Genomic DNA, 20,751 nt, shown 5'->3' on the forward strand with positions numbered 1-20,751 from the left:
TTATCACCCTCATGTTGAGGAAGAGCTGTAACACCATGTGATGAGAGTCCACTCCATTCCCCCGGTCCTCTTGTCAGACACCTAAACTGAGAGTGCTCCTGACATTATTTCCTAACATTTGCAGCTCGATTTGTGATACAGATTTGCACATACCTACTGTAGGAGGGTGGGTACCTGACTATGGTTGCCCCCAACTTTTTGCCTGGTGTTTTGCTGGTTTTCCGACTTAGTTTACCTGGGACCCTGCTGTTCAGGGCCCCAGGCCTACTGCTCTCTCTGTAAAATGGATTCCATGTACCTTAGGTACATATCTAATTGGATACTGAGTCACCTTATCAGTCCCTGTAAAGTGTACCTTAGGTACCCAGGGCATAGGTGTACCCAGGGCCTACCAGGGGCTGAAGCATGTATTATGCCAGCCCTGGCTGGCAATCCAAATCTGACACAACTGGCTGCACGACAGCTGGGGCAAGGTGGTGTAATCACCCTTTGCTTTAGATATAGTATCCCTATATCTAAACCTAAAATGGACACATATATTCCTATCAGTCACTCCTATGGCAGGCCTTATCAATCCTGAAGACAGAGTGCTTGGAATTATGTGAGATGGTGCTCTGGCATGAGCTGAGCCCGTTGCAGCTTGCGGAACCAAGTCCTAATAGCTGTTCCATGATAACGCGTACCATATACTGTTAAGTGCATTATAATCCTCGCGGTTATTTGCCAACTTTGGTATCGCTTTATCAAAACATGGCGAGTAAGGTGTCATACGAATTGGAATACTAACCCCTCGCCAATTCTGGCAACGGGGTTAGCATTCCACCCTTCTAGAGGGACACGACATGTATGTAACTGTGAACCCCGGTTAAAGTAAACTCGAGCCTCAGCATCACAAAATGGATGCTGCCACCACAGACACAAGTCTGACCTCCTGCTGCTGGGAATCCTTCCAGCGAGGAGAGCTTGGACAAAGGGTTTCCTGTCAGGGGCGGTGCTAGCACCATCCCAGGCAGGGTTTTGTGTATCCCAGGTAGGCAGGGCTCAGGAGGAAGGTGACTGCAAGTGGCACCCCGGTGCTCACTATGCATCTGCCGGTTTGAACCAGTTCCAGGGGCAAACCAGCCCCTGAGCTGGGGAAAGTCCGGACAGGGGAGAGGGGTGTAACCACCCCCCTTCCTGGTCCCACCCATGGGCAGGACCTTTCTTTAGAATAAAGGTAGGAGCGGGGACCCTTCCAAATCAGATCATCTTTGAATCCTGAAACTACTTTCTACGAAAGGAACTCAAGACTTCTTCCTAAGATTTCTCCCTTGTGACTAAGGAGTAGTCACCCTGCAGCAGCAGGCACCACCTAAGTATCTTGCGGTTTGCTGAAACGTCCTTCCTCCGGAACCAGACTGCCCAGCTCGACGAGACCCGGACTCCCTGCCCTCTCTGACCTCAAACTGCCTCTACAGCACAGCTGAGAACTGTAGGTGCGACGAGACCAGAGGACCCGGCGATCATCAGAACCAGCGCGACACTGAACCAGCACGACCACCGAGGGACCCTCGAGTGGGTGCACTGGGGTAAGAGAAGCCCCAACCCCAAGCAGCACGAACTCCAAAGACCAGCCCCCCAACATCCACCAGATCTGCGTGGGGCCCTTTTGCTCCTGGGTTGCTGCTCCGTTGTCCGGTCACTTGCCCGTTGGCTAGTGACCCTCCAGACGACGACCTACGTTGTTTTCACCGCTGGTCTAGCTCCCCTAGACTGGCCCTAGTCTCCTCCTGAAGGGGACCCTCCTCGGACCCTCCTGGTCCACTCAAGACGCCATTTTGTGTCACCGGATCCAGCATCGCCAGCAGTAGACATCCGACGTGGGACAGCTCGCAGACCTCCAGCCTGGTCGACATCAGCGCCCCTGGTTTGTGCAGCAGCAGAATCCAGTGTCACCTCTTCACCTGGCTGAGTGACCTCGTCCGGTGCCATCCTGGTGCCCACCTAATCACTGGCTAGTGATTCAGAACTTGGTCCCCTCTGCTTACAGGTACTCTTCTTCAGCTGATCCAGTCCTTGGATCAGCCCGGAACATCTTCACTGGTCGCCTGCCAGCAACTTCCACTTCAGGCTCCTGGTTCGTCAACGAGGATTCCCGACGACACTTGAACCCTATGCAGCCGCAGCCCCTGGGCTAGGTAAACCGAGTACCATGGTGCTCCAGCGTAGTCCAACTCTCTAAGTGTCTAGATCCACATTCGTTTTTGACCTACCTAGTCGGGTTCGCCCGAGAACACTAACTTTGCAATTACTAGTAACCATAGACTTTGTCCCGCATTACGCGTGAGAGTTTCCACTCTGCATACGACGTCCCTAGGCCTCCTGCTTCTAATCTAAGGGTTCAGCATTGTAGGTCCAGCGTTTCTAAGGTCTATGAGAGTAATACTTACCTGCTAGTAATTTCGCATTCCACTTCCATAGTATATGGTTTTTCGTGCCCCTCAGGCATTTGTGTAAATTGTGCGACTTTCAGTATTTCTTTAAGAGCTTTGTATTGTGCTTAGCGCCCTGTCCTCATAAAGAGTCCAGGGCTGTTGTGTTATAATAAATATCCTTTTATTTTCATAACAACTTGTGTGGTGTCCTTTCACTTGGTGTTCAAGGGGTATATGTGATGGTATAACAGCTGACTTAACACGCCCTCTAGAGTTTAGCCTAAAGACTGCTCTTGTCCATGCTACTAGGATAGCTGGTCTATAAGGTTGACTTACACCAATCATCAATAAGGGTCGTTTGGTATGATACATAGTGATCACTAGAATAGTGAGCACTGCATATCAGGCCAACTTCTCACACCTACTGCTCTGATCAGGATTTGTATTTGTGAAATCTTTAGAAAAGTGTCTTGTTGTTATCCCTTAAAGCAGTGTTGATATCCAGATCCACTTACCTTCGACTGGAACACCCAATTATGCTTTTTGGTTCAGTGCCTTCTCGGACATCTCAGTCTACTGTTGTGCATGGACTAGTAATCAGGTGTGCATTACTTTGTTCTACTTCAGAGAATGTACACTGGGTATTTGCTTTTGCTTAGCTCTGTTCTAGATTTGCAGTATCAGGCCCCAGATTGTCACACATGTAGACATTTTATCTTCATCATCTACTACTGTCTGGGTAACCCCCTTGGATTTATCAGAAAAAAACAATCCTTCTGATTAAAAACACTTTTTTAAGTGACTTTAACTTAATACAGGGAATTGTGAATAACTCTTAGGGCTCACATCTCACTCCATTTCTAAGCAGCGATGATCTCATCCAGCTCTGCTTAACACCTTCATTCTTGAAAGTCTCCACTCTGGATCTCATTATTGCACCAGGCAGAATAGTTAAGCGAGTCTCTAATACTTGTTGATTGATCTGACCATTTGCTACTCCATTTAATTCCGACATCCTTCAAAATCACTTCTAAATGTCACACTAAAAGGTCTAAACAATGAATGGAGACTGGAAAATTATAAACTTCAACAGCATGGAAAATGGAATTGTGAGAAATTGGGTTGTTGGTTGAGGGGGGTGTGAGACCAGGTCAAGCAAGAGCAAACAATCCCTGGCAGAGTGAACCCCAAGAAGTCACTAAATTTGACCTGTGCTTAATCCTGGGAAGCGTGGCACAAAAAGCAGTTAACTTAGAGGCATTGTGTAAAGTATTTATGCAGCAAACAAACAGTAATAAAGTAAAAACAGCTCACAAGGGTAATCCCACAACAATTTAGAAAATAGAGTACATTTTCATAAATTATTTAACACCAAAATGAAAATAAATCCAGAGTTATGATTTTTTAAAGTTTTTTGCTAAAACTAGCGCCTAAAAGATCAAAGCGGCAACCGCGTACATCTAGTAGCACAATACCGAGTCAAAGTAAAAAAATATGGCCCACTGCAATGGAGCGCAGGTCAGATACAAGAAGTAGATTGGATTCAGTCAGTGCTTACCTTCGGACTAAGAAGAATTTTCAAGAAAAATGTTCTGAAAGTGTAAAGTTCAGCGGTGCAAGGCTGCAGACGCTTTTACGGAAGTCGAAAATCTCCAGCGGGAAGACGCGGGAGGCTTTAGTTGAAGACAGTTCCAGGAGATCAGATTCCCCTTTGGCTAAGGACCGCATTACAAGATTTGCTGCTGCGGAAAAGAACGTAGCAGGAGCAGCCGCAAAGTCAGGAGGACCGACGATGCACCTTGGGCAGATCAAGCAGGTCGGTCCAGATGTTACTTTGGTTCTCAAAGTAATTTTTAGCCAAAAAGTCATACATTTTGTACTTTGTTTTTATCAGCACTTTTAGCACTACAGCCAAGGGTCCAGGACTGGTGGGACCCCTCCTAGGGGTTCAAGACTCGCTCAGTCTGGGTCCAGGTGTAGGTTGAAGATGGGGGCCTTTTATGTCCCTGTGGCTCTGAAGAGGATGTCAGCAAACTAGCCTTTGGAGTCACTCTGGTAGTCCTGGGTTCAGGTGAAGATGCAGGGCTCAAACAGCAGGCTTGGCCTCTGGGGGTTCATGAAATGCTTCAGGCAGCAAGACTGTTCTTACAGGTGCAGCAAAGCAGTCTTGTGGAGTACCCAGCAGGCCACAGCAGCAGGCAGTCCTCTGAGAGTCCCTCTGCAGGTCCAGAATGTGAACTGAAGAGTTGGCCCTGTTTTTATATCTGGTGCCTTCTTTGAAGTTAGGAGATGTTTCAAGAGTGTAGCAGCCCGTGTGCGATTGCGAGGAGCCCGGTGGCAGTGGGCTTGCTGGCGGTAGCTGGATGGTTGCTTTGCTGAATTTTAAACTGCATTTTGCCGCGCTGAGTGCGAGCGGTGGCGCGCTCCTTTTAACGCTGGGATTTTGGTGAACTAACTTACCCCTCAAAGTTAGCAGGTCACTAACCTGGTTTTCTCTTTCAGAGGCTGAGCGACTGGCTGTGGGCTGATCGTCCTAGGCAGGCTCACAGCGGCCGCGGCCGCCATCTTTGGTTGGGCAGGACAGGCGAACTCCATCTATGCCACTCCCCCCACACTCCTCCTCTACTTATGAGTGTCTCTTGCTCCCATTCTGCGATTGCGAGCAGCCCGGTGGCAGTGGGCTTGCTGGCGGTAGCTGGATGGTTGCTTTGCTGAATTTTAAACTGCATTTTGCCGCGCTGAGTGCGAGCGGTGGCGCGCTCTTTTAACGCTGGGATTTTGGTGAACTAACTTACCCCTCAAAGTTAGCAGGTCACTAACCTGGTTTTCTCTTTCAGAGGCTGAGCGACTGGCTGTGGGCTGATCGTCCTAGGCAGGTTCACAGCGGCCGCGGCCGCCATCTTTGGTTGGGCAGGACAGGCGAACTCCATCTATGCTACTCCCCCCACGCTCCTCCTCTACTTAAACGGCCACTATGAGTCAGCGCAGCGGACGAGCGCAGCGTGGGCGCCGTAGGAGCGCCGGAGTTGCGCCAGAGTCAAGCCCGTCTGCGCCCGTCCGCGGCCGACCGGGGCTAGGGGCACCCCTTTCTGCCCAGCTGATTAGATACTCTCCATCACAGCTCTGCTCCTATTGGACCCCTGGCACCATTCCTCCTGCTGTATTCAACCGTATGACTTCCTTTGGTTTGTTTACTTCGCCTCCTTGTTCTCCTCCGGAGATTGTTTCCCAGCTGACACTCTTTCCTCCTATCCCACTCCTCACCCCCTCTCTTCCTTTTAACCCTCAAACACCGGTATTCAACATCTCGGCTGCCCTACTCAACACCCGGTCAGCTGTTCAACACCAGTATGAGCTATTCGACTATATCGACACGCATGAACCTGACCTCTTGTTTTTAACTGAGACCTGGTTCAGAGTGGACTCCCTGCCCAACGTTCTAGCCGCATTTTCCCCCTCACATTCTGCCATCCGAGCGGATTGGCCTGAGGGCAAGATGGGCGGAGGAGTAGCCTTGATAGCTCGCGCTGATCTCCATTTTCAGATTCTTCCCTCCCCCGTAATCCCAGAAGTGGACTACTTGGTAGCGCGCTCGACCTCATACCAAACCCCTTTGACCTGTGTCCTTATTTACCGCCCCCCTCAACTCACCTCATCTTTCATTCCCTGTTTCCAAGATCTCCTGGTTACTCTGGCGATAAACAATTTGTCAGTTTTAGTCTTAGGGGACCTTAATTATTGGCCTAACGACCCCGCCGAAACCTCCCACTCTAAGGATTTCACTGATCTTATGATTAGTCTCACCTTTGTACCTTACATTCATAGCCCTACTCATATTCATGGTCATGCACTGGATCAAATTTGGGCCCTAAATGTCCCTGCAACGCCCCCCATTATCTCTCCCTGCCCTTGGTCGGACCATTCTCTCATCTCCTTTTCCCTTGCACTATCCCCTGAGGTTAAGCCCCCGCTCCCTAAGAACATCTGGATCAGGAAATGGGGCAAAGCCGACATGCCGTCCCTCTGCTCATCCTTGTCCGAGACCAGCCCTGACCTCTCAGGCCTTGCAGCCCCAGTTCAACTCAAATCCATTAATAATTGGTGACTCAATCGGGCTACGAATTCGCTCCCCTGAGGCGGATTACGGTCAAGCGGGCCCATGCAGCTAATAGGTGGTTTAACTCTGACCTTAAGGCGAAAAAACTAGCTGCACGGAGAGCTGAGCGAGCTTGGAGGAGAGCCTATTGTCCTTTACTAAAATCCGCATACCATTCTGTCTTACAGACTTATAAAAAAGGCATCCTTGAGGCTAAGACAGAATACTACTCAGGCAGGATTTTAGCGGCAGAGTCCCAATCCAAAGAGATCTTTGCTACCGTCCATGAATTGGCAGCATCGGACAGAGCTACGGCAACGATCCCTCCCTCTCAACATCTGTGTAACTCTCTAAATGAGTTTTTCATTGAGAAGGTCACACAGATTAAAATTAATATACCACCTCCTTCGTTAACATTTGTTAATCCGTCCCCTCCCCCTTCTACCTCCAAATTGGCTAGCATCCCCTTGCTGACCAAGGACTCACTCCTCCCTTTGCTTCGGCGGGTGAAGTCGGGTTCCCCCTTGGATTCTGGTCCCGCCTATGTCTTAAGAGAGATTTTTTCGGCCTGCCCCACCCCTCCCCTTACGTTCCTTAATGACTCACTAAGCAATGGTGTTGTTCCCACCCATCACAAATCAGCTGTCATCATCCCGATTTTAAAAAAAGTTGGCGCTGATCCCTCGTCCCCATCTAATTACCGTCCCATTTCCCTTTTGTCCTACTTGGGAAAGGTCTTAGAAACCCACGTTACGAGTACCCTGAGCACTTATGTGGAGGCAAATCATTGCCTCTCCTCCTGCTAGGCGGGCTTTCGACCTCTGCACTCCACGGAGAAGGTAGTGATCTCAGTGATGGATGGACTCCGCGAGGGTATTGAAACCAACCTTTCGCAAGCCCTTGTCCTTTTGGACCTGTCCGCCGCTTTTGACACGGTGGATCATTCCATCCTTCTCACTCGTGTCAGGGCGGCGGGCATAGAGGGCTCTGCCCTCTCCTGGCTCAAATCCTTCCTGTGTGATAGGGCACAGGCTGTCCATCTCGCTGGTTTTGCTGCCTCTTCACGAAAGGTGGAGTGCGGCGTCCCTCAGGGCTCTTCTTTATCCCCTCTTTTGTTCAATTTATACATCTATCCCCTCATTTTTATGTTGCAGCAGCTCGAGGTCACAGTGTTTAATTACGCCGATGACCTCCAGCTTATTTTTAATCTCTCTCACTCCCCCTCTTCTGTCCAGAACTTCCAAACTGTTATGTTATTCATCCAAGATTGGATGAACTGCAACCACCTCAAACTTAACCCTGACAAGACAGAGTTGGTCGGTTGCAGTCCCTGGTCCCCCTCGTTTTGGCCCCTTTCACTTGGTGTCCCCCCCCCCCCCCCGGTCCCTAAAGTTAAAACCCTCGGGATTTTCCTTAACTCCCAACTCTCTGTAAACCCCCAGGTCAGTTCGGTGGTTTCTTCTTGTTTTTTCTCCCTCCGGACAATTAGGAAGATATCCCGCTTCTTCTCCCTTCCGGCACTGAAAATAATTGTGATGGCAATGGTGCTCTCGCGCCTCGATTATGGGAACATAATCTATAACGGCGCACCGGCCTATGCCATACACCGCTTGCAGCTAGTGCAAAATCAGGCTGCCCGCCTGATCCATGGGCTGCCCAAATTCCATCGAGTCACCCCATTGCTGAAATCATTGCACTGGCTGCCTGTGAGGGAGCGGGCCTTATTTAAATTAGGCTGCCTCACCTTCCAGGCCAGGATGGGCACTGCCCCTGAGTTCATATGCTCAGCCATCAAACCTTACCTGCCGGGCAGAGAACTCCGCTCTACCCACATGGCACTCCTGGCCACACCCCGCTTTAAAAAAAAGAAAGCAGGCGGGGCGAAATTCGCGGCCCTTGCACCTGTCTTCTGGAACTCCCTCCCTATGACACTTAGATCCTCAACCTCCTATTTGGAGTTCCGGAAGAACCTAAAAACCTTCCTTTTTTCCAGAGCTTTTGCCGCCTAGCCTGTCTTTTTTGTTGCTGCTGCTGGTCGTAGTCCTCAAAGCGCCATGAAGCCGCTGGGTATAAGCGCGCTCAATAAATGTTTTTAAATTCAATTCAATTCTCTTTGGTGTGCTTGCAATTTCCTGACTCCCCTGCCCTATCTCCAAGCAGGCTGCAGAGACCATGTGGAAGTGGCAAGCTCTTTGTGTGAAGGCAAAGCACAGCCTATCCATTTGCCAAATGGGCTGTGCGCAGGTGCTCACTCCTCCCCTTCCCCCCAATCCTGCGAGAAGATGGCCCATTCAGACACACCTAATCCCTCTATTATGTGACTGACTAGGAGGAATTCACAAAGTCTAACTGCAGGTTACACCAATCATGTGACCTGGGGAGGCTGCAGGCACCAAAAGGATAAAGGCAGGAAAATGCCAACTTTCTAAAAGTTGCAAACAAAACAAGTGATGGACAGAATGTGGATCAATGTCACACATTCACCCCAGTCCAAAGATCTGGGCCCAAATCCATCGTTTTTTTGCACTCCACACCACCCTGGGTTAGACAATGGCGATATGCAAATCAGCTCTGACCCTGTTGCCCCATGGGAACAGTCCAGTCCGAACTACAAAAGCCATGTCCTTCCCAGAACGGAATCAAGCATCCGAGGACCGGACCGGTTTCGAGGTAACACCTCTCATCAGCCCGGCTAGCTTGACTCCAGTGGTGTGGAGTGCCTGGGACCCACGTCTGAGCATCCCCAGCGCACTTATGGCGGCAATTGCAAACAAAACAAGTGATGGACAGAATGTGGATCAATGTCACACATTCACCCCAGTCCAAAGATCTGGGCCCAAATCCATCGTTTTTTTGCACTCCACACCACCCTGGGTTAGACAATGGCGATATGCAAATCAGCTCTGACCCTGTTGCCCCATGGGAACAGTCCAGTCCGAACTACAAAAGCCATGTCCTTCCCAGAACGGAATCAAGCATCCGAGGACCGGACCGGTTTCGAGGTAACACCTCTCATCAGCCCGGCTAGCTTGACTCCAGTGGTGTGGAGTGCCTGGGACCATCGTCTGAGCATCCCCAGCGCACTTATGGCGGCAATTGCAACCAAAACAAGTGATGGACAGAATGTGGATCAATGTCACACATTCATCCCAGTCCAAAGATCTGGGCCCAAATCCATCGTTTTTTGCACTCCACACCACCCTGGGTTAGACAATGGCGATATGCAAATCAGCTCTGACCCTGTTGCCCCATGGGAACAGTCCAGTCCGAACTACAAAAGCCATGTCCTTCCCAGAACGGAATCAAGCATCCGAGGACCGGACCGGTTTCGAGGTAACACCTCATCAGCCCGGCTAGCTTGACTCCAGTGGTGTGGAGTGCTTGGGACCCACGTCTGAGTGTACTGGGGTAGCTCAGACGTGGGTCCCAGAGCCTCCACACCACTGGAGTCAAGCTAGCCGGGCTGATGAGAGGTGTTACCTCGAAACCGGTCCGGTCCTCGGATGCTTGATTCCGGTCTGGGAAAGATATGGCTGTTGTAGTTCAGACTGGACTGTTCCCATGGGGCACAGGGTCAGAGCTGATTTGCATAAAGCCATTATCTGACCCAGGGTGGTGTGGAGTGCAAAAAACGATGGATTTAGGCCCAGATCCTTGTACTGGGGTGAATGTAAGACATTGATCTACATTCTGTCCATCAAATTGTTTTTTGTAATTTTCTCCCTGAGTGTACTGGGGTAGCTCAGACGTGGGTCCCAGAGCCTCCACACCACTGGAGTCAAGCTAGCCGGCCTGATGAGAGGTGTTACCTCGAAACCGGTCCGGTCCTCGGATGCTTGATTCCGGTCTGGGAAAGATATGGCTGTTGTAGTTCGGACTGGACTGTTCCCATGGGGCACAGGGTCAGAGCTGATTTGCATAAAGCCATTATCTGACCCAGGGTGGTGTGGAGTGCAAAAAACGATGGATTTAGGCCCAGATCCTTGTACTGCGGTGAATGTAAGACATTGATCTACATTCTGTCCATCAAATTGTTTTTTGTAACTTTCTAAAAGTGGCATTTTCACAATTGTAATTTAAAATCTGTCTTTGCCATTAAATACCATCAAATATCATGTTTAATTACATTTTCATAGATAGCAAACATAAATTGCTCATCTGTTCCCAATAAAAAGTTAGTACTTATTAAATGTAATAAGGCAACCCAGTGTTATCCTATGGGACAGGTACACCTCACACAAAAGAGAAAAACATATCTTCGAGACATATGAGCTGCAGATTACACAACAGACAGCATCTATCTCTGTTCAGAGTGCCTGCTATTAAAGCCTTTATGGAAGGCCTTAAGAGAATAATTCCTTCCAGAGTACCACCTTCACCTGTGTGGAATTTAAATGTTGTTCTCACACGGCTAATGGGACCTCCCTTAGAACTCGTACATAAATGTGAACTACAATTTTTAACATGGAAGGTTGCATTCCTAGTAGTAGTTAGTGAACTACAAGCACTAACAATTCAAGAACCCTTCTTGCAAATGCATCATAATAAGGTTGTTCTCCGTACTAATCCCAAATTCCTGCCCAAAGTCATTTCTCCCTTCCACCTCAATCAATCTGTAGAACTGCCAGTTTTCTTCTCGCAGCCACAGACAGTAGCAGAAAGAGCTGTTCGTACCCTAGAAGTCAAAAGAGCATTGCTATGCTACATTGAGAGAACACAACCCTTTCGTAAGACCAAACAAGTTTTTGTGTCTTTCTCACCACCACATAAGGGTAATCCCATTTCAAAATCAGGGATAGCTAGATGGATTGTCAAATGCATACAGATTTGTTACCACAAAGGTACGGGATGTCGTTTTGTAACAGGAGAGAAAGGACTTGTTGAAGTGTGACCATGTGAAAATGGTCTGACTGTATGTATATGTTCAGCGGTCTGAGGTCTAGAATAGGCCTTAGAGAGCCGTCCTTCTTTGGGATAAGAAAGTATAGGGAGTAAACTCCCGTGTTTTGTTGGTGCAGAGGAACTGGTTCTATTGCTCTTTTTTACTAGCAAGGATATTACTTCTTGCTTTAGCAGTGATAAATGCTCTTGTGACATTGGACGCTGTTTGGGTGGTATGTTTGGGGGGTAGATGTTAGTTTTAGACAGTAACCTGATTGAATAATTTGTTGCACCCACCTGTCTGATGTGATGTTGGTCCAGGCAGGAAGGAATTGTTGTAGTCTTCCCCCCACAGGAGTGGAATGGTGGGGGGAAGTGGAGGAAAGTCATTGGGTAGGGGTGGAGGCAGAGCGGGAGTTGTAGGTTTTGCCCCTGCCCTTGTTGTTGGTAGCCCTTAGTGAATGTCCCTAATTGTCTTTTTGTAGCTGAAAGAGGCACAAGCGGAACAGTCTTTGGCCTCGTGCTCCGGTGAGAGGCAAAGGTTGCACACCTCATGTAGATCTGTGTGGGGAAACTTCGACCCACAATCGAGGACACTTCTCGAATGGCGTCCTTTCCATGAGTAAGGCCCAGGTAGGCCCGAAGGCCTTAGTCGACGACCAGAATCGAAGATTTCGAAGTGGTGAAGAATCGTGTTGATGGGGAGCGCGATCGGAACAATACCGTCGAACTGGGTGAGGATTGCGCGCCGAAAGAAATTCGGTTCCAAACGGAGCGCAGGAAACACATCCGAGACCGATGGTGGAAAAAAACAATCTGAGGATGGAGCCGATGCCCATACGCAATGTGGTCCAAAGGAGGAGTCACCTATCTCGTGACTTCCAAAGAACTTTTAAGGACAAAAACAAACTGCAAACATCCGGGCCCAACACTAGGTGGCGATCTATGCACAGTGTGTAACTGCAGCTCTACATGCCAAGAACAGATGCATACTGGTAAGTAGCATTTTCCTTATGGGTTTATCTGAAAGAGACCTGTTAGTGATAGATTCCTTACATTAGAATATCCCCAGGCGTCAGACTGGATCCGGAAAGTTTTGCTTAGCAGTACCCCTGCGTGTCAGTAGGTGGCTTTGTGCGGCTCCACACCTGTCTCTGGCGTCGTATGCGCCAAGATCACACGTCACACTACTTAGGAGCCACCCATGCGCGCTGACGTCAGTTCTTTATTTTTCCACGCTGATCCGGATTGAGCATGTACCTCGGTAATTTTTTCTACTATTTGAGACTTTTTTGTCTCCTTCTCTGTCTCCTGGTGCACGTAGGGATGCCCGGCTTTAAGTCTTGTGGGTCGTGCCGCCGTAACATGTCAGTGGCGGACCCCCACGATGTCTGCCTCTACTTCCTGGAGACCGACCAGGACTCCCGGGACTGTCTAGCAATTGGCTGAAGGCCTTGCGGGAGCGGCGCCGGAAGTCGCGGGAGGTCCGGCACTCCTCTCGTTCATGGGGCCGTTCGCGGGGCCGGAGCCGTCGCTCCTCGGGCTCCAAGTCTTCACCTTCAGATTCCGGTAAGCGACGCCATAAAAAGAAGTCGAAGATGCGTGTTCGCTCTCAGACGTCCCCCCGTCGCTCCTCGGAGGCGGACAGGGACTCTGCCCCTGCGGCTCCTCCGGAGCCTGGGAGTTCCGCGGCCTACCCACCATACCCGGGTCCGTCGGTGACTCCTGAACGGATGCAAGAGTGTCTTGCTGCCATGGACCGCTTTTTTAGGCCTCGGGCTCCCGCCGGCGCGCCTGCGGGTCCCGTGTCCAGATCCTGTTTGCCGTACAGCCTTTGGCGCTGGCCCCGGAGCCACTGGATCCAGCACCCTCGGCTCTGGCCATGGCGCCACAAGGTGCAGCGTAGTTGGCTCCGGCTCCGGCCCCGGCGCTGCCCTTGACTCCAGCCCCAGGCTCTGCCACAGGCGCCACACTGGGTGCAGTTTATCCCACCCCTGCCCCGATTCTCGGACCATTTTGTTCCGACCTGGGATCCGCATTGGGATGCGCCCCCGTCTGGCACCACTTGCCCCCTCTCCAGCTCCGGCCTTGCCACCGCGGCCGGCTCCTTCTACTCCGGAGCCGGACGAGGACTGGGACGGCTCCTAGGACCCACTTGCGTGGCAGTGTGACTCCAGGCAGGATTGGGTGGATGACCTTCAAGATGCGGGTGAACTTGATGTGTCTTCTGACCCAGGGTTTGCCTCCCCTCCACCTACTATGGAGGAGGGCGCTACCTATACTATGGTGCTGCGTCGGGCTGCGGAGGCTCTCCATCTCGACCTCCCTACGGTGGCCCTTAAGACCAATGTCCTAACGGAGGTGCTACACACAGCATCTACGTCTTTCAATGAGGCCCTTGCCAAAGTCCTCTTGGGCACTTGGTTGCGGCAGGCCTCGGGGCACCGGTGGATAAGAACGTCGCTAGGCGTCATCGCCCGGCGCCTGGTGATCCTGCCTTCTTGACCACTCACCCCATGCCTGAGAGCCTGGTCATTCAGGCCTCGACGTCGCAGAGTGCCTTTTCCACAGCTCCGCCGGATAAGGACTCTAAGAAGCAGGACCAATATGGCAAGAGGTTGTTCTGCTCGGCCAGCTTGGTCTGCTGTTGGTTAATACAAGGCTGATAGTGCCCTGAAGCTCTTTAAAGACTTGCGGGCCACGGCCAAGTCTTTGGGTCTTTCCATGAAGAGCCCTGTCACGCCTGGGTTTCGTTCCTTTCGTGGCCAAGGTAAAAGCACCCAAGCACTCTCCTCCACGAAACCTGCCAGAACCAGCCTCATCGCGGCTGTGGACGTGGCTTCCGCAGGGACTGGTCTGGTAACCAGCAAGCGGGTCAGTCCACCTCCAGCCCCGCTGCCTCCGCCTCTAAGCCTTCCTAATCCGAGCTTCAGGGAGCACCCCACCCCGGTAGGGGGCAAGGTCCATCACCACCTCCACCACTGGCGCGACATCACATCGGACAAGTGGGAGCTGCAGATAATCTGCCAAGGTTACTGTCTCCCCTTTCTGTCCTCCACTCCAGCCATGCCACCTCGGTGCCACCGCATGTCGGGGGATCATTTGGCTCTTCTCCGTCAGAAAGTCACGGCCCTCCTGGCCAAGGGGGCCATCGAGTGCATTCCCGATCAGGAAGTAGGGAGTGGTTGGTATTCCCTCTACTTTCCCGTCCTGCCGGCCCATTGGCGCTATCTGCGGTTCATGGTGGGCCGGGAGCATTTTCAGTTTTTATTTGTGCTATCCTTTGGCCTTACCAGTGCCCCGCGGGTGTTCACGAAGGAGATGGCGGTGGTAGCAGCTCCTCTGCGCAGGTCAGGGGTGTCAGTCTTCTTTTATCTCGATGACTGGCTGTTGAAGGCGGGCTCGCCCCAGACAGTTGTCACTCACCTCCAGACTACGGCCGACCTCCTGCATTTGCTAGGGTCCTCCATCAATATGCCGAAGTCGCACCTGAGTCCCTCTCAGAAGCAACCTTTCATTGGAGCAGTTCTGGATTCAACGCTGTTTCGAGTTTATCCTCCCGAGAAGCGAGTCCGGGATATTCGGGCGATGATTCCGCTCTTTCAGCCTCTATCCGGGGTTTCAGTCAGGATGACCCTCCGGCTTCTGGGCCTGATGGCCTCCTGCATCTTGCTGATGACACATGCAAGGTGGCATATGCGGGCTCTGCAGCGGAACCTGAAGTTCCAGTGGGCACAGCATCAGGGCAACGTGTCCGATCACGTCCAGATCTCGGAGGGCACTGCACGACAGTTGCAGTGGTGGCTCACGAATCGCGATTGGGTCAGTGGCAGATCCCTCTCCCTTCCCCAACCGGATCCCCTCCAGGGATGGGGAGGCCACATGGGAGAGTCGGAGATCAGAGGCCTCTGGTCTCCGGCGGAGTCCCAGCTCCATATCAACCATTGGATTTTCGGGCGATCCGACTTGCACTGAAGGCATTCCTTCCCTCTGTCCGGGGGAGTGTAGCGCAGGTGTTCACGGACAACACCACTGCCATGTGGTATTGCAACAAACAGGGCGGGGTGGGGTCGTGGACCGTACGTCAGGAGGCTCTGCGCCTCTGGACATGGCTGGAACATCAAGGCATTACCTTGGTGGTTTAACACCTGGCGGGTTCTCTGAACGCCAGGGCAGACAAACTCAGCCGCTGGTGCATGGTGGATCACGAATGGCATCTGAACTCTGACCTGGCGCACGGTCTCTTTCTGCAGTGCGAATAGCCTTGGCTAGATCTATTCGCCACCGAAGCGAAGGCGCAATGTCATCAGTTCTGCGCGTTGGAATTTCAAAGGCGGCGCTCGCTCAGAGACGCTTTTCGTCGTGAGTGGGGTTGCGGTCTGTTGTACGCCTTTCTGCCTATACCACTTCTGCCCAGAGTGCTGAAGAAGATCAGGCGCGACCGGGCCCGAGTCATTCTTGTGGCTCCGGACTGGGCTGAAAGAGTTTGGTATACCAAAGAGTTTGGTATCTCGAGCTACTCAGTATGAGCAGCGATCCCCCTACCAGGTATGTGCCTGGAGGTTTTGGGGTCTACGTAGTACACTGCAAGCCTCCTACCCAATCCAGTCCAAGCCCTGCATGCTATGGACACCAAGGCTGACCAAGGAAGTGCAGCTCATACAGAGATGGTGAGTCATTCAGAATAGAGGTGCCTCTCTCATAATGGGCAGCCGCTGTATGATGGGTGCATTCATAGTAATAGGCTTATCAGGTACTTGTGCAGATTATTCGTCACCTTCCCTCAGATCTTCTTCTTAGAATCTGTTACTGGTCTTTGGTAAGGTTTCCATACTGTGTTCTGACAGCTGCTCATCTGGTCTCTGTTGCATGGGGAAACTAGGTGGAATTGATGTCTGGGTCACAGACTTGATGAAGCGGTTGTCAGCAATCCTTTCTCTCGATGGAATGTAATTTATTACTTATAGTATGATGCCCAAATATGTATTTGGATTGAAGGACTATCCATCAGACAACAATGTAAACACTTTCCTGAAAGTAACTCATTCTCTTTCCTACCTTCTTTATAGGTTTTGCTACTGCTGTTAATCCTTTTCACTGACCATTATTTTCTACAAATCAAAATAACATGAATCTGCAACACAGCTATTGTGCAAAAGAGGAAGTTAGCGATCTGTAACATAAAAAATTGCCCCACCCAATGTGTCTGTGGTGCTTAAGGTGTTTGAGACAGTGAGCAAAAAAGGTAGACTCCAAACCCAGTATGTGTGTTTTCTTTGTTGATATCTATTGGTCATTATTCACAACTTTTTACAACAACTGTGAATCCAACAACCAACTGGCAGCATAGAAGGCAACAGAATCTATAAAAGCTAAACATTTGCGAATCCAACAACCAACTGGCAGCATAGAAGGCAACAGAATCTATAAAAGCTAAACATTTGCAAAGCTGGCATTACTTGTAAATCGCTGCTCACACTGCATGATTTGCTGCTTGACTAATGCTTGGGTATTGGGTATTGTGTATGCTTGCTTTAGAGAACATCCTTCAGACTGAAATTGGATTGATTGCTGTGACTGTGCATGGAATGCAGTAGAGGTTGCAAATTGTGTTTCTGACTCTTTCCTTTCTTTCAACAGGCGCGTGGTTGACGGCAGTAAAGAAGCATGGGAGAGCAACCACACTTACTGGGAGTTAAGGAAGCAACCAGGCTTTGCGAAATTGGACTGTTCTGTACTGTGGTAGCAGGGGGTCCAAGAAGGAACTGCAATATGGTGGGCAACCAAGTATCCACTGTCCACGCGGCCCAAGGCGAACATGCAGTTAACTGCAACATGAACTTGGAGTCCAGCGTCTGTGACCAACAGTGCCCTTCAGACCCTGAGCTGTGACAACAGGAGGAATTGTGAAGAGGAGTATAGCCAAAGATATACCAACAGTCTCCCCTTCAAACTATCTAATCTTATGCCATGGAGGAACTGTGGTGCGTGATAACATTATATATCGCTCACTATGCTGGTGCTCCAACTACAGTGTGACAGCTGTGACCACCGGAATCTCACTAATGTAAATATAGTAGTGTGAAGTGAGGATCCATGTCCCCAGCATCCACCAACATTTGAAACCTGAGCTGTAATGACAGAAGGAACTGTGATTTCGTTAACGCGTCAGTGAGCCAAGCTCACGAAGAACTGCACAGTCTGAGGCCACAGGAATAACTGTTACATGACGTGTGACCTACTCTATCACATGTGCTTCCTATTAAACTCAAAAGCAAAGGTGACTTGAATCATGTGTGGGGCCAGCTGACCCTATCATGTTGGAGGACCCCTCCCAGATATTTTATGCAGGGGTCTTGATCTGGCGAGGCTGTCTGATCCCAGCCCATGTGCCTCCCGCAGCCCAGTAGTCCCAGCACTTATATCTGCAGGATTTGTTCAAACAAAAACATGACCTGCAAAACATTCCCAGCGATGATGGTACGAAGAAGCAAAGACCTGCCGTGCATGCTTTTGAAATTCATGGATTTGAAAGGGGCGGCTCAGTGCTACAGTCCCATGGACCAAAACCTGACACAGGTCTATACTCTGGATCAAGAAGTGCTTGGGTCCAATTGTACTAAAGAACCAAATATAGGAAAAGGGGTAAAATATTAGAGCGTGCTGGAGTGCGTTCTTGTCTGGTGTCGGTGATGGCATGGGTGGGTGGATGAGCATTAGACAGTAGAGACAGGTGTGTGGCTGCTATTTGACCGAAGTGCCATTCCCACAGATCCGTACCAGGAAGCAACCTGGATGTTTGGGCTGGACCCCTACTTCTTTGGATGGTATGTCAGCACCCACGTTTATCAATGTTTTACAGCTGGACCTGAACTCTTGCCCATTGCTGTAATATATATATATTGGCTTCACTACTGCATTTTATCCTCCCTACTTTATCCTGTTCACACTCCTCTACTGTAGCTCTGACTTTTCCTTTAGGCTCCTACAACTCAAGATGTAGCTTACACTTCCCCACCTCAGCTGTAGATTCCTCCAGGTGCAACACTCACACGTCACTCCACCCCACGTCACCAGCTCATGCTTTTCTCTTACAACTGCAGTTCATGCTCTTTCTCACACAGCAGTAGCTCACCCTCTTCCCCCCCCAAAATCAGCAGCTCACCCTCTTCCCCCCCCAAAAGCAGCAGCTCAAGCATTTTCATACATTACTGCTGTACAAGCTTACATTTACCAAAGGTACCCCTCTTTCTCCAGCTGAGGCTCACACTCTTTTGATAGACTTCAAACTGCAGATTCCTTACCTTTTGAATACTACCCCAGACATCAGACTGGATCCAGGAAATCTTCAGCAGTACACCTGCGCGCCAGTGGGTGATGCTGGCACCGGTGTCCTGCCACTCTTGATCTCCCAAGAAGGTGAGAGGACATCATCTTGCCTCCAGGTTGCGCTCCAAACTACTTTGGAGTTGATTCCGACCCTTGTCCCACTGCATTTGAAATTTCTAGAGCCATCGGTGACACCGCAGCAAATTGAAGAACTTTGTGCAGCTATGCTGTAACTTTTTGGCATCCCTCTGGCGCCGAGTAGCCAAGAGGCCTCCCAAGTGGGCTTCTGCTGGTGGGTCTGCACTAGGCACAAGTTAGGCCCTGTGGGATCCACACAGGCCTCTGGACCTACTTTGATATTGACTCCCTACCCAGCGCCTCAACCCACGCCGGGACACATTCCGCCAACATAATTATGGACGATGACTGGTAACCCACAGTCCTGTCTGATGCAGAGACTACACCGCTCCGACCTTGACTGAGGCCACATGTGCAGGACCGGATTGGGAACTGATACCGGCCATGGCAAACTGCTCAGCCAGCCCCCGGGTGGAGGGGGGTGTGGCCGAGCTGTTTGCTGGGCCCGTTTCAGCTGATTTTGTTACTGGGGGCTGATATTGCCGGCCCCCGGTAAAAAAATAGAAAACTGCCCCCCAGGGGCCAAAACCCGCCTGCCCCCTGGCTGCTCACCAGGGGAACGCCAGGTGCCCTCTATGGCAAGTTCAGCCTTGCCCATGAGCCTCTTTCTGAGCCACAATCTCTTTACCACCCTTCGGATTTAGGCACAAGGCCTCTACCTTCTGGGAGAGCTCATGTCCTTAATGAGTTATAATAGGGCCATGCTGCTTGGGGTGAAATTTCCCGGTTTGACCTAGAGGACAATTGTTGCAAGGGCCTCCAAGATGCCAGCAGTCTGGAGACCTGCCCAGACACTGTATTCGTTACCCCGTCCCCCATCCCCGAGCCTGATCTTCAACTTCCCACTCTGGAAGTTAAGACAAATGTTCTGATGAAGGTGTTGAAGCCTAGCCAGGCATGTTCTGGCCCATACTCTGATTCAATGATGCTCTTCTTGCAAGTACCCTATTAGGTACCCGGGCAAAACCCTGCTCAGATCTACCTGTGCATTTCCAGATGCCATCATTCTGCTGTGGGCGATCCACCCAGCACCTTTCTTCTGAGAGCCTTGTGGTGAAGGCTTTTGCCAATTGAGTCTATCTAAACTTGTTTCCCGCTGCTCCCACGGATTTGGAATTCAAGACAGAGACTTTTGACAAGCTTTTTTTCCCTGTTGAAGTTTGGCCCTTCGATCAGTGAATGCCAGCTGCTTCGCAGGCTGCCACTCATGTCTTGTGGCCCAAGTATTGCCCATGGTCCTAGAAAAAGCTGAGGTTATTTTAGGCCTTACAAGATAATCAGACTAATCCCAAGTTCACCATTTGCTGTGGACTGGATACCACTGACTCCCTCAGCAGGTCTGTTGGCACCAGTGTGGCCATTCGCGGGCACGCCTGGATACAGTTTAATAGCTTTTCAGGAGATGTTCATGCCAGTCTTATGGACATGCATATTAACAGCTTTTTGGGATAAAGCGGTCTTGGCCCTGAACGCTTCAAACAAAGAACCCGCAGCACCTTCCACCATCTCCAGATTGGCTGACAGGACCACCTTTTGCTTTTGCAGCTGGATGTACAGGCTCTTTTGGGCAAAGGAGCTATAGAGATATCAGTTTTGGAAGTTGGTTGTGGTTGTTGTTCCTGCTACTTCATAGTGTTGGAAAAGAACAAGGACCTCAGTCCCATGTAAGACCTTCACCTTCTCAAATACCATTCTGCAGAAAGACTGGTTCAAGATGCTCACCCTGGCCGACGTCTTGTATGCCTTTGAGGCTTAACCTGCAGGACGCAACCCCATCCTGCAGACATACAGGTGTTTCCTGCGGTTCATGGGGGCCAAGAGACTTTTCAGTTTGCTGTGCTCCCTTTTCATCATACCGGCACCCCTGGAGCGTTCACAAAAATAAAAGCTGCA

General features: G+C 50.5%; 1 protein-coding gene across 3 annotated transcripts in view; it reads left to right on the forward strand.

The window, feature by feature from the left end:
• OSBPL7 (oxysterol binding protein like 7) overlaps positions 1-18,570 on the forward strand; it is a 283,616-nt gene extending 265,046 nt beyond the window's left edge. For 2 of the 3 annotated variants that reach the window (XM_086924301.1, XM_086924302.1), the window contains exon 25: positions 17,032-18,570. In XM_086924301.1, coding sequence (XP_086780427.1) covers positions 17,032-17,137 — 106 coding nt within the window. In that variant the 3' untranslated portion in view covers positions 17,138-18,570. The remainder of the gene's footprint in view (positions 1-17,031) is intronic. The other variant, XM_086924303.1, reaches the window with a different exon arrangement.
• The last annotated feature ends 2,181 nt before the right edge of the window (positions 18,571-20,751 follow it).

This window comes from Lissotriton vulgaris, chromosome 5, assembly GCF_964263255.1.
Source record: "Lissotriton vulgaris chromosome 5, aLisVul1.2, whole genome shotgun sequence".
NCBI classification, from domain to species: domain Eukaryota; kingdom Metazoa; phylum Chordata; class Amphibia; order Caudata; family Salamandridae; genus Lissotriton; species Lissotriton vulgaris.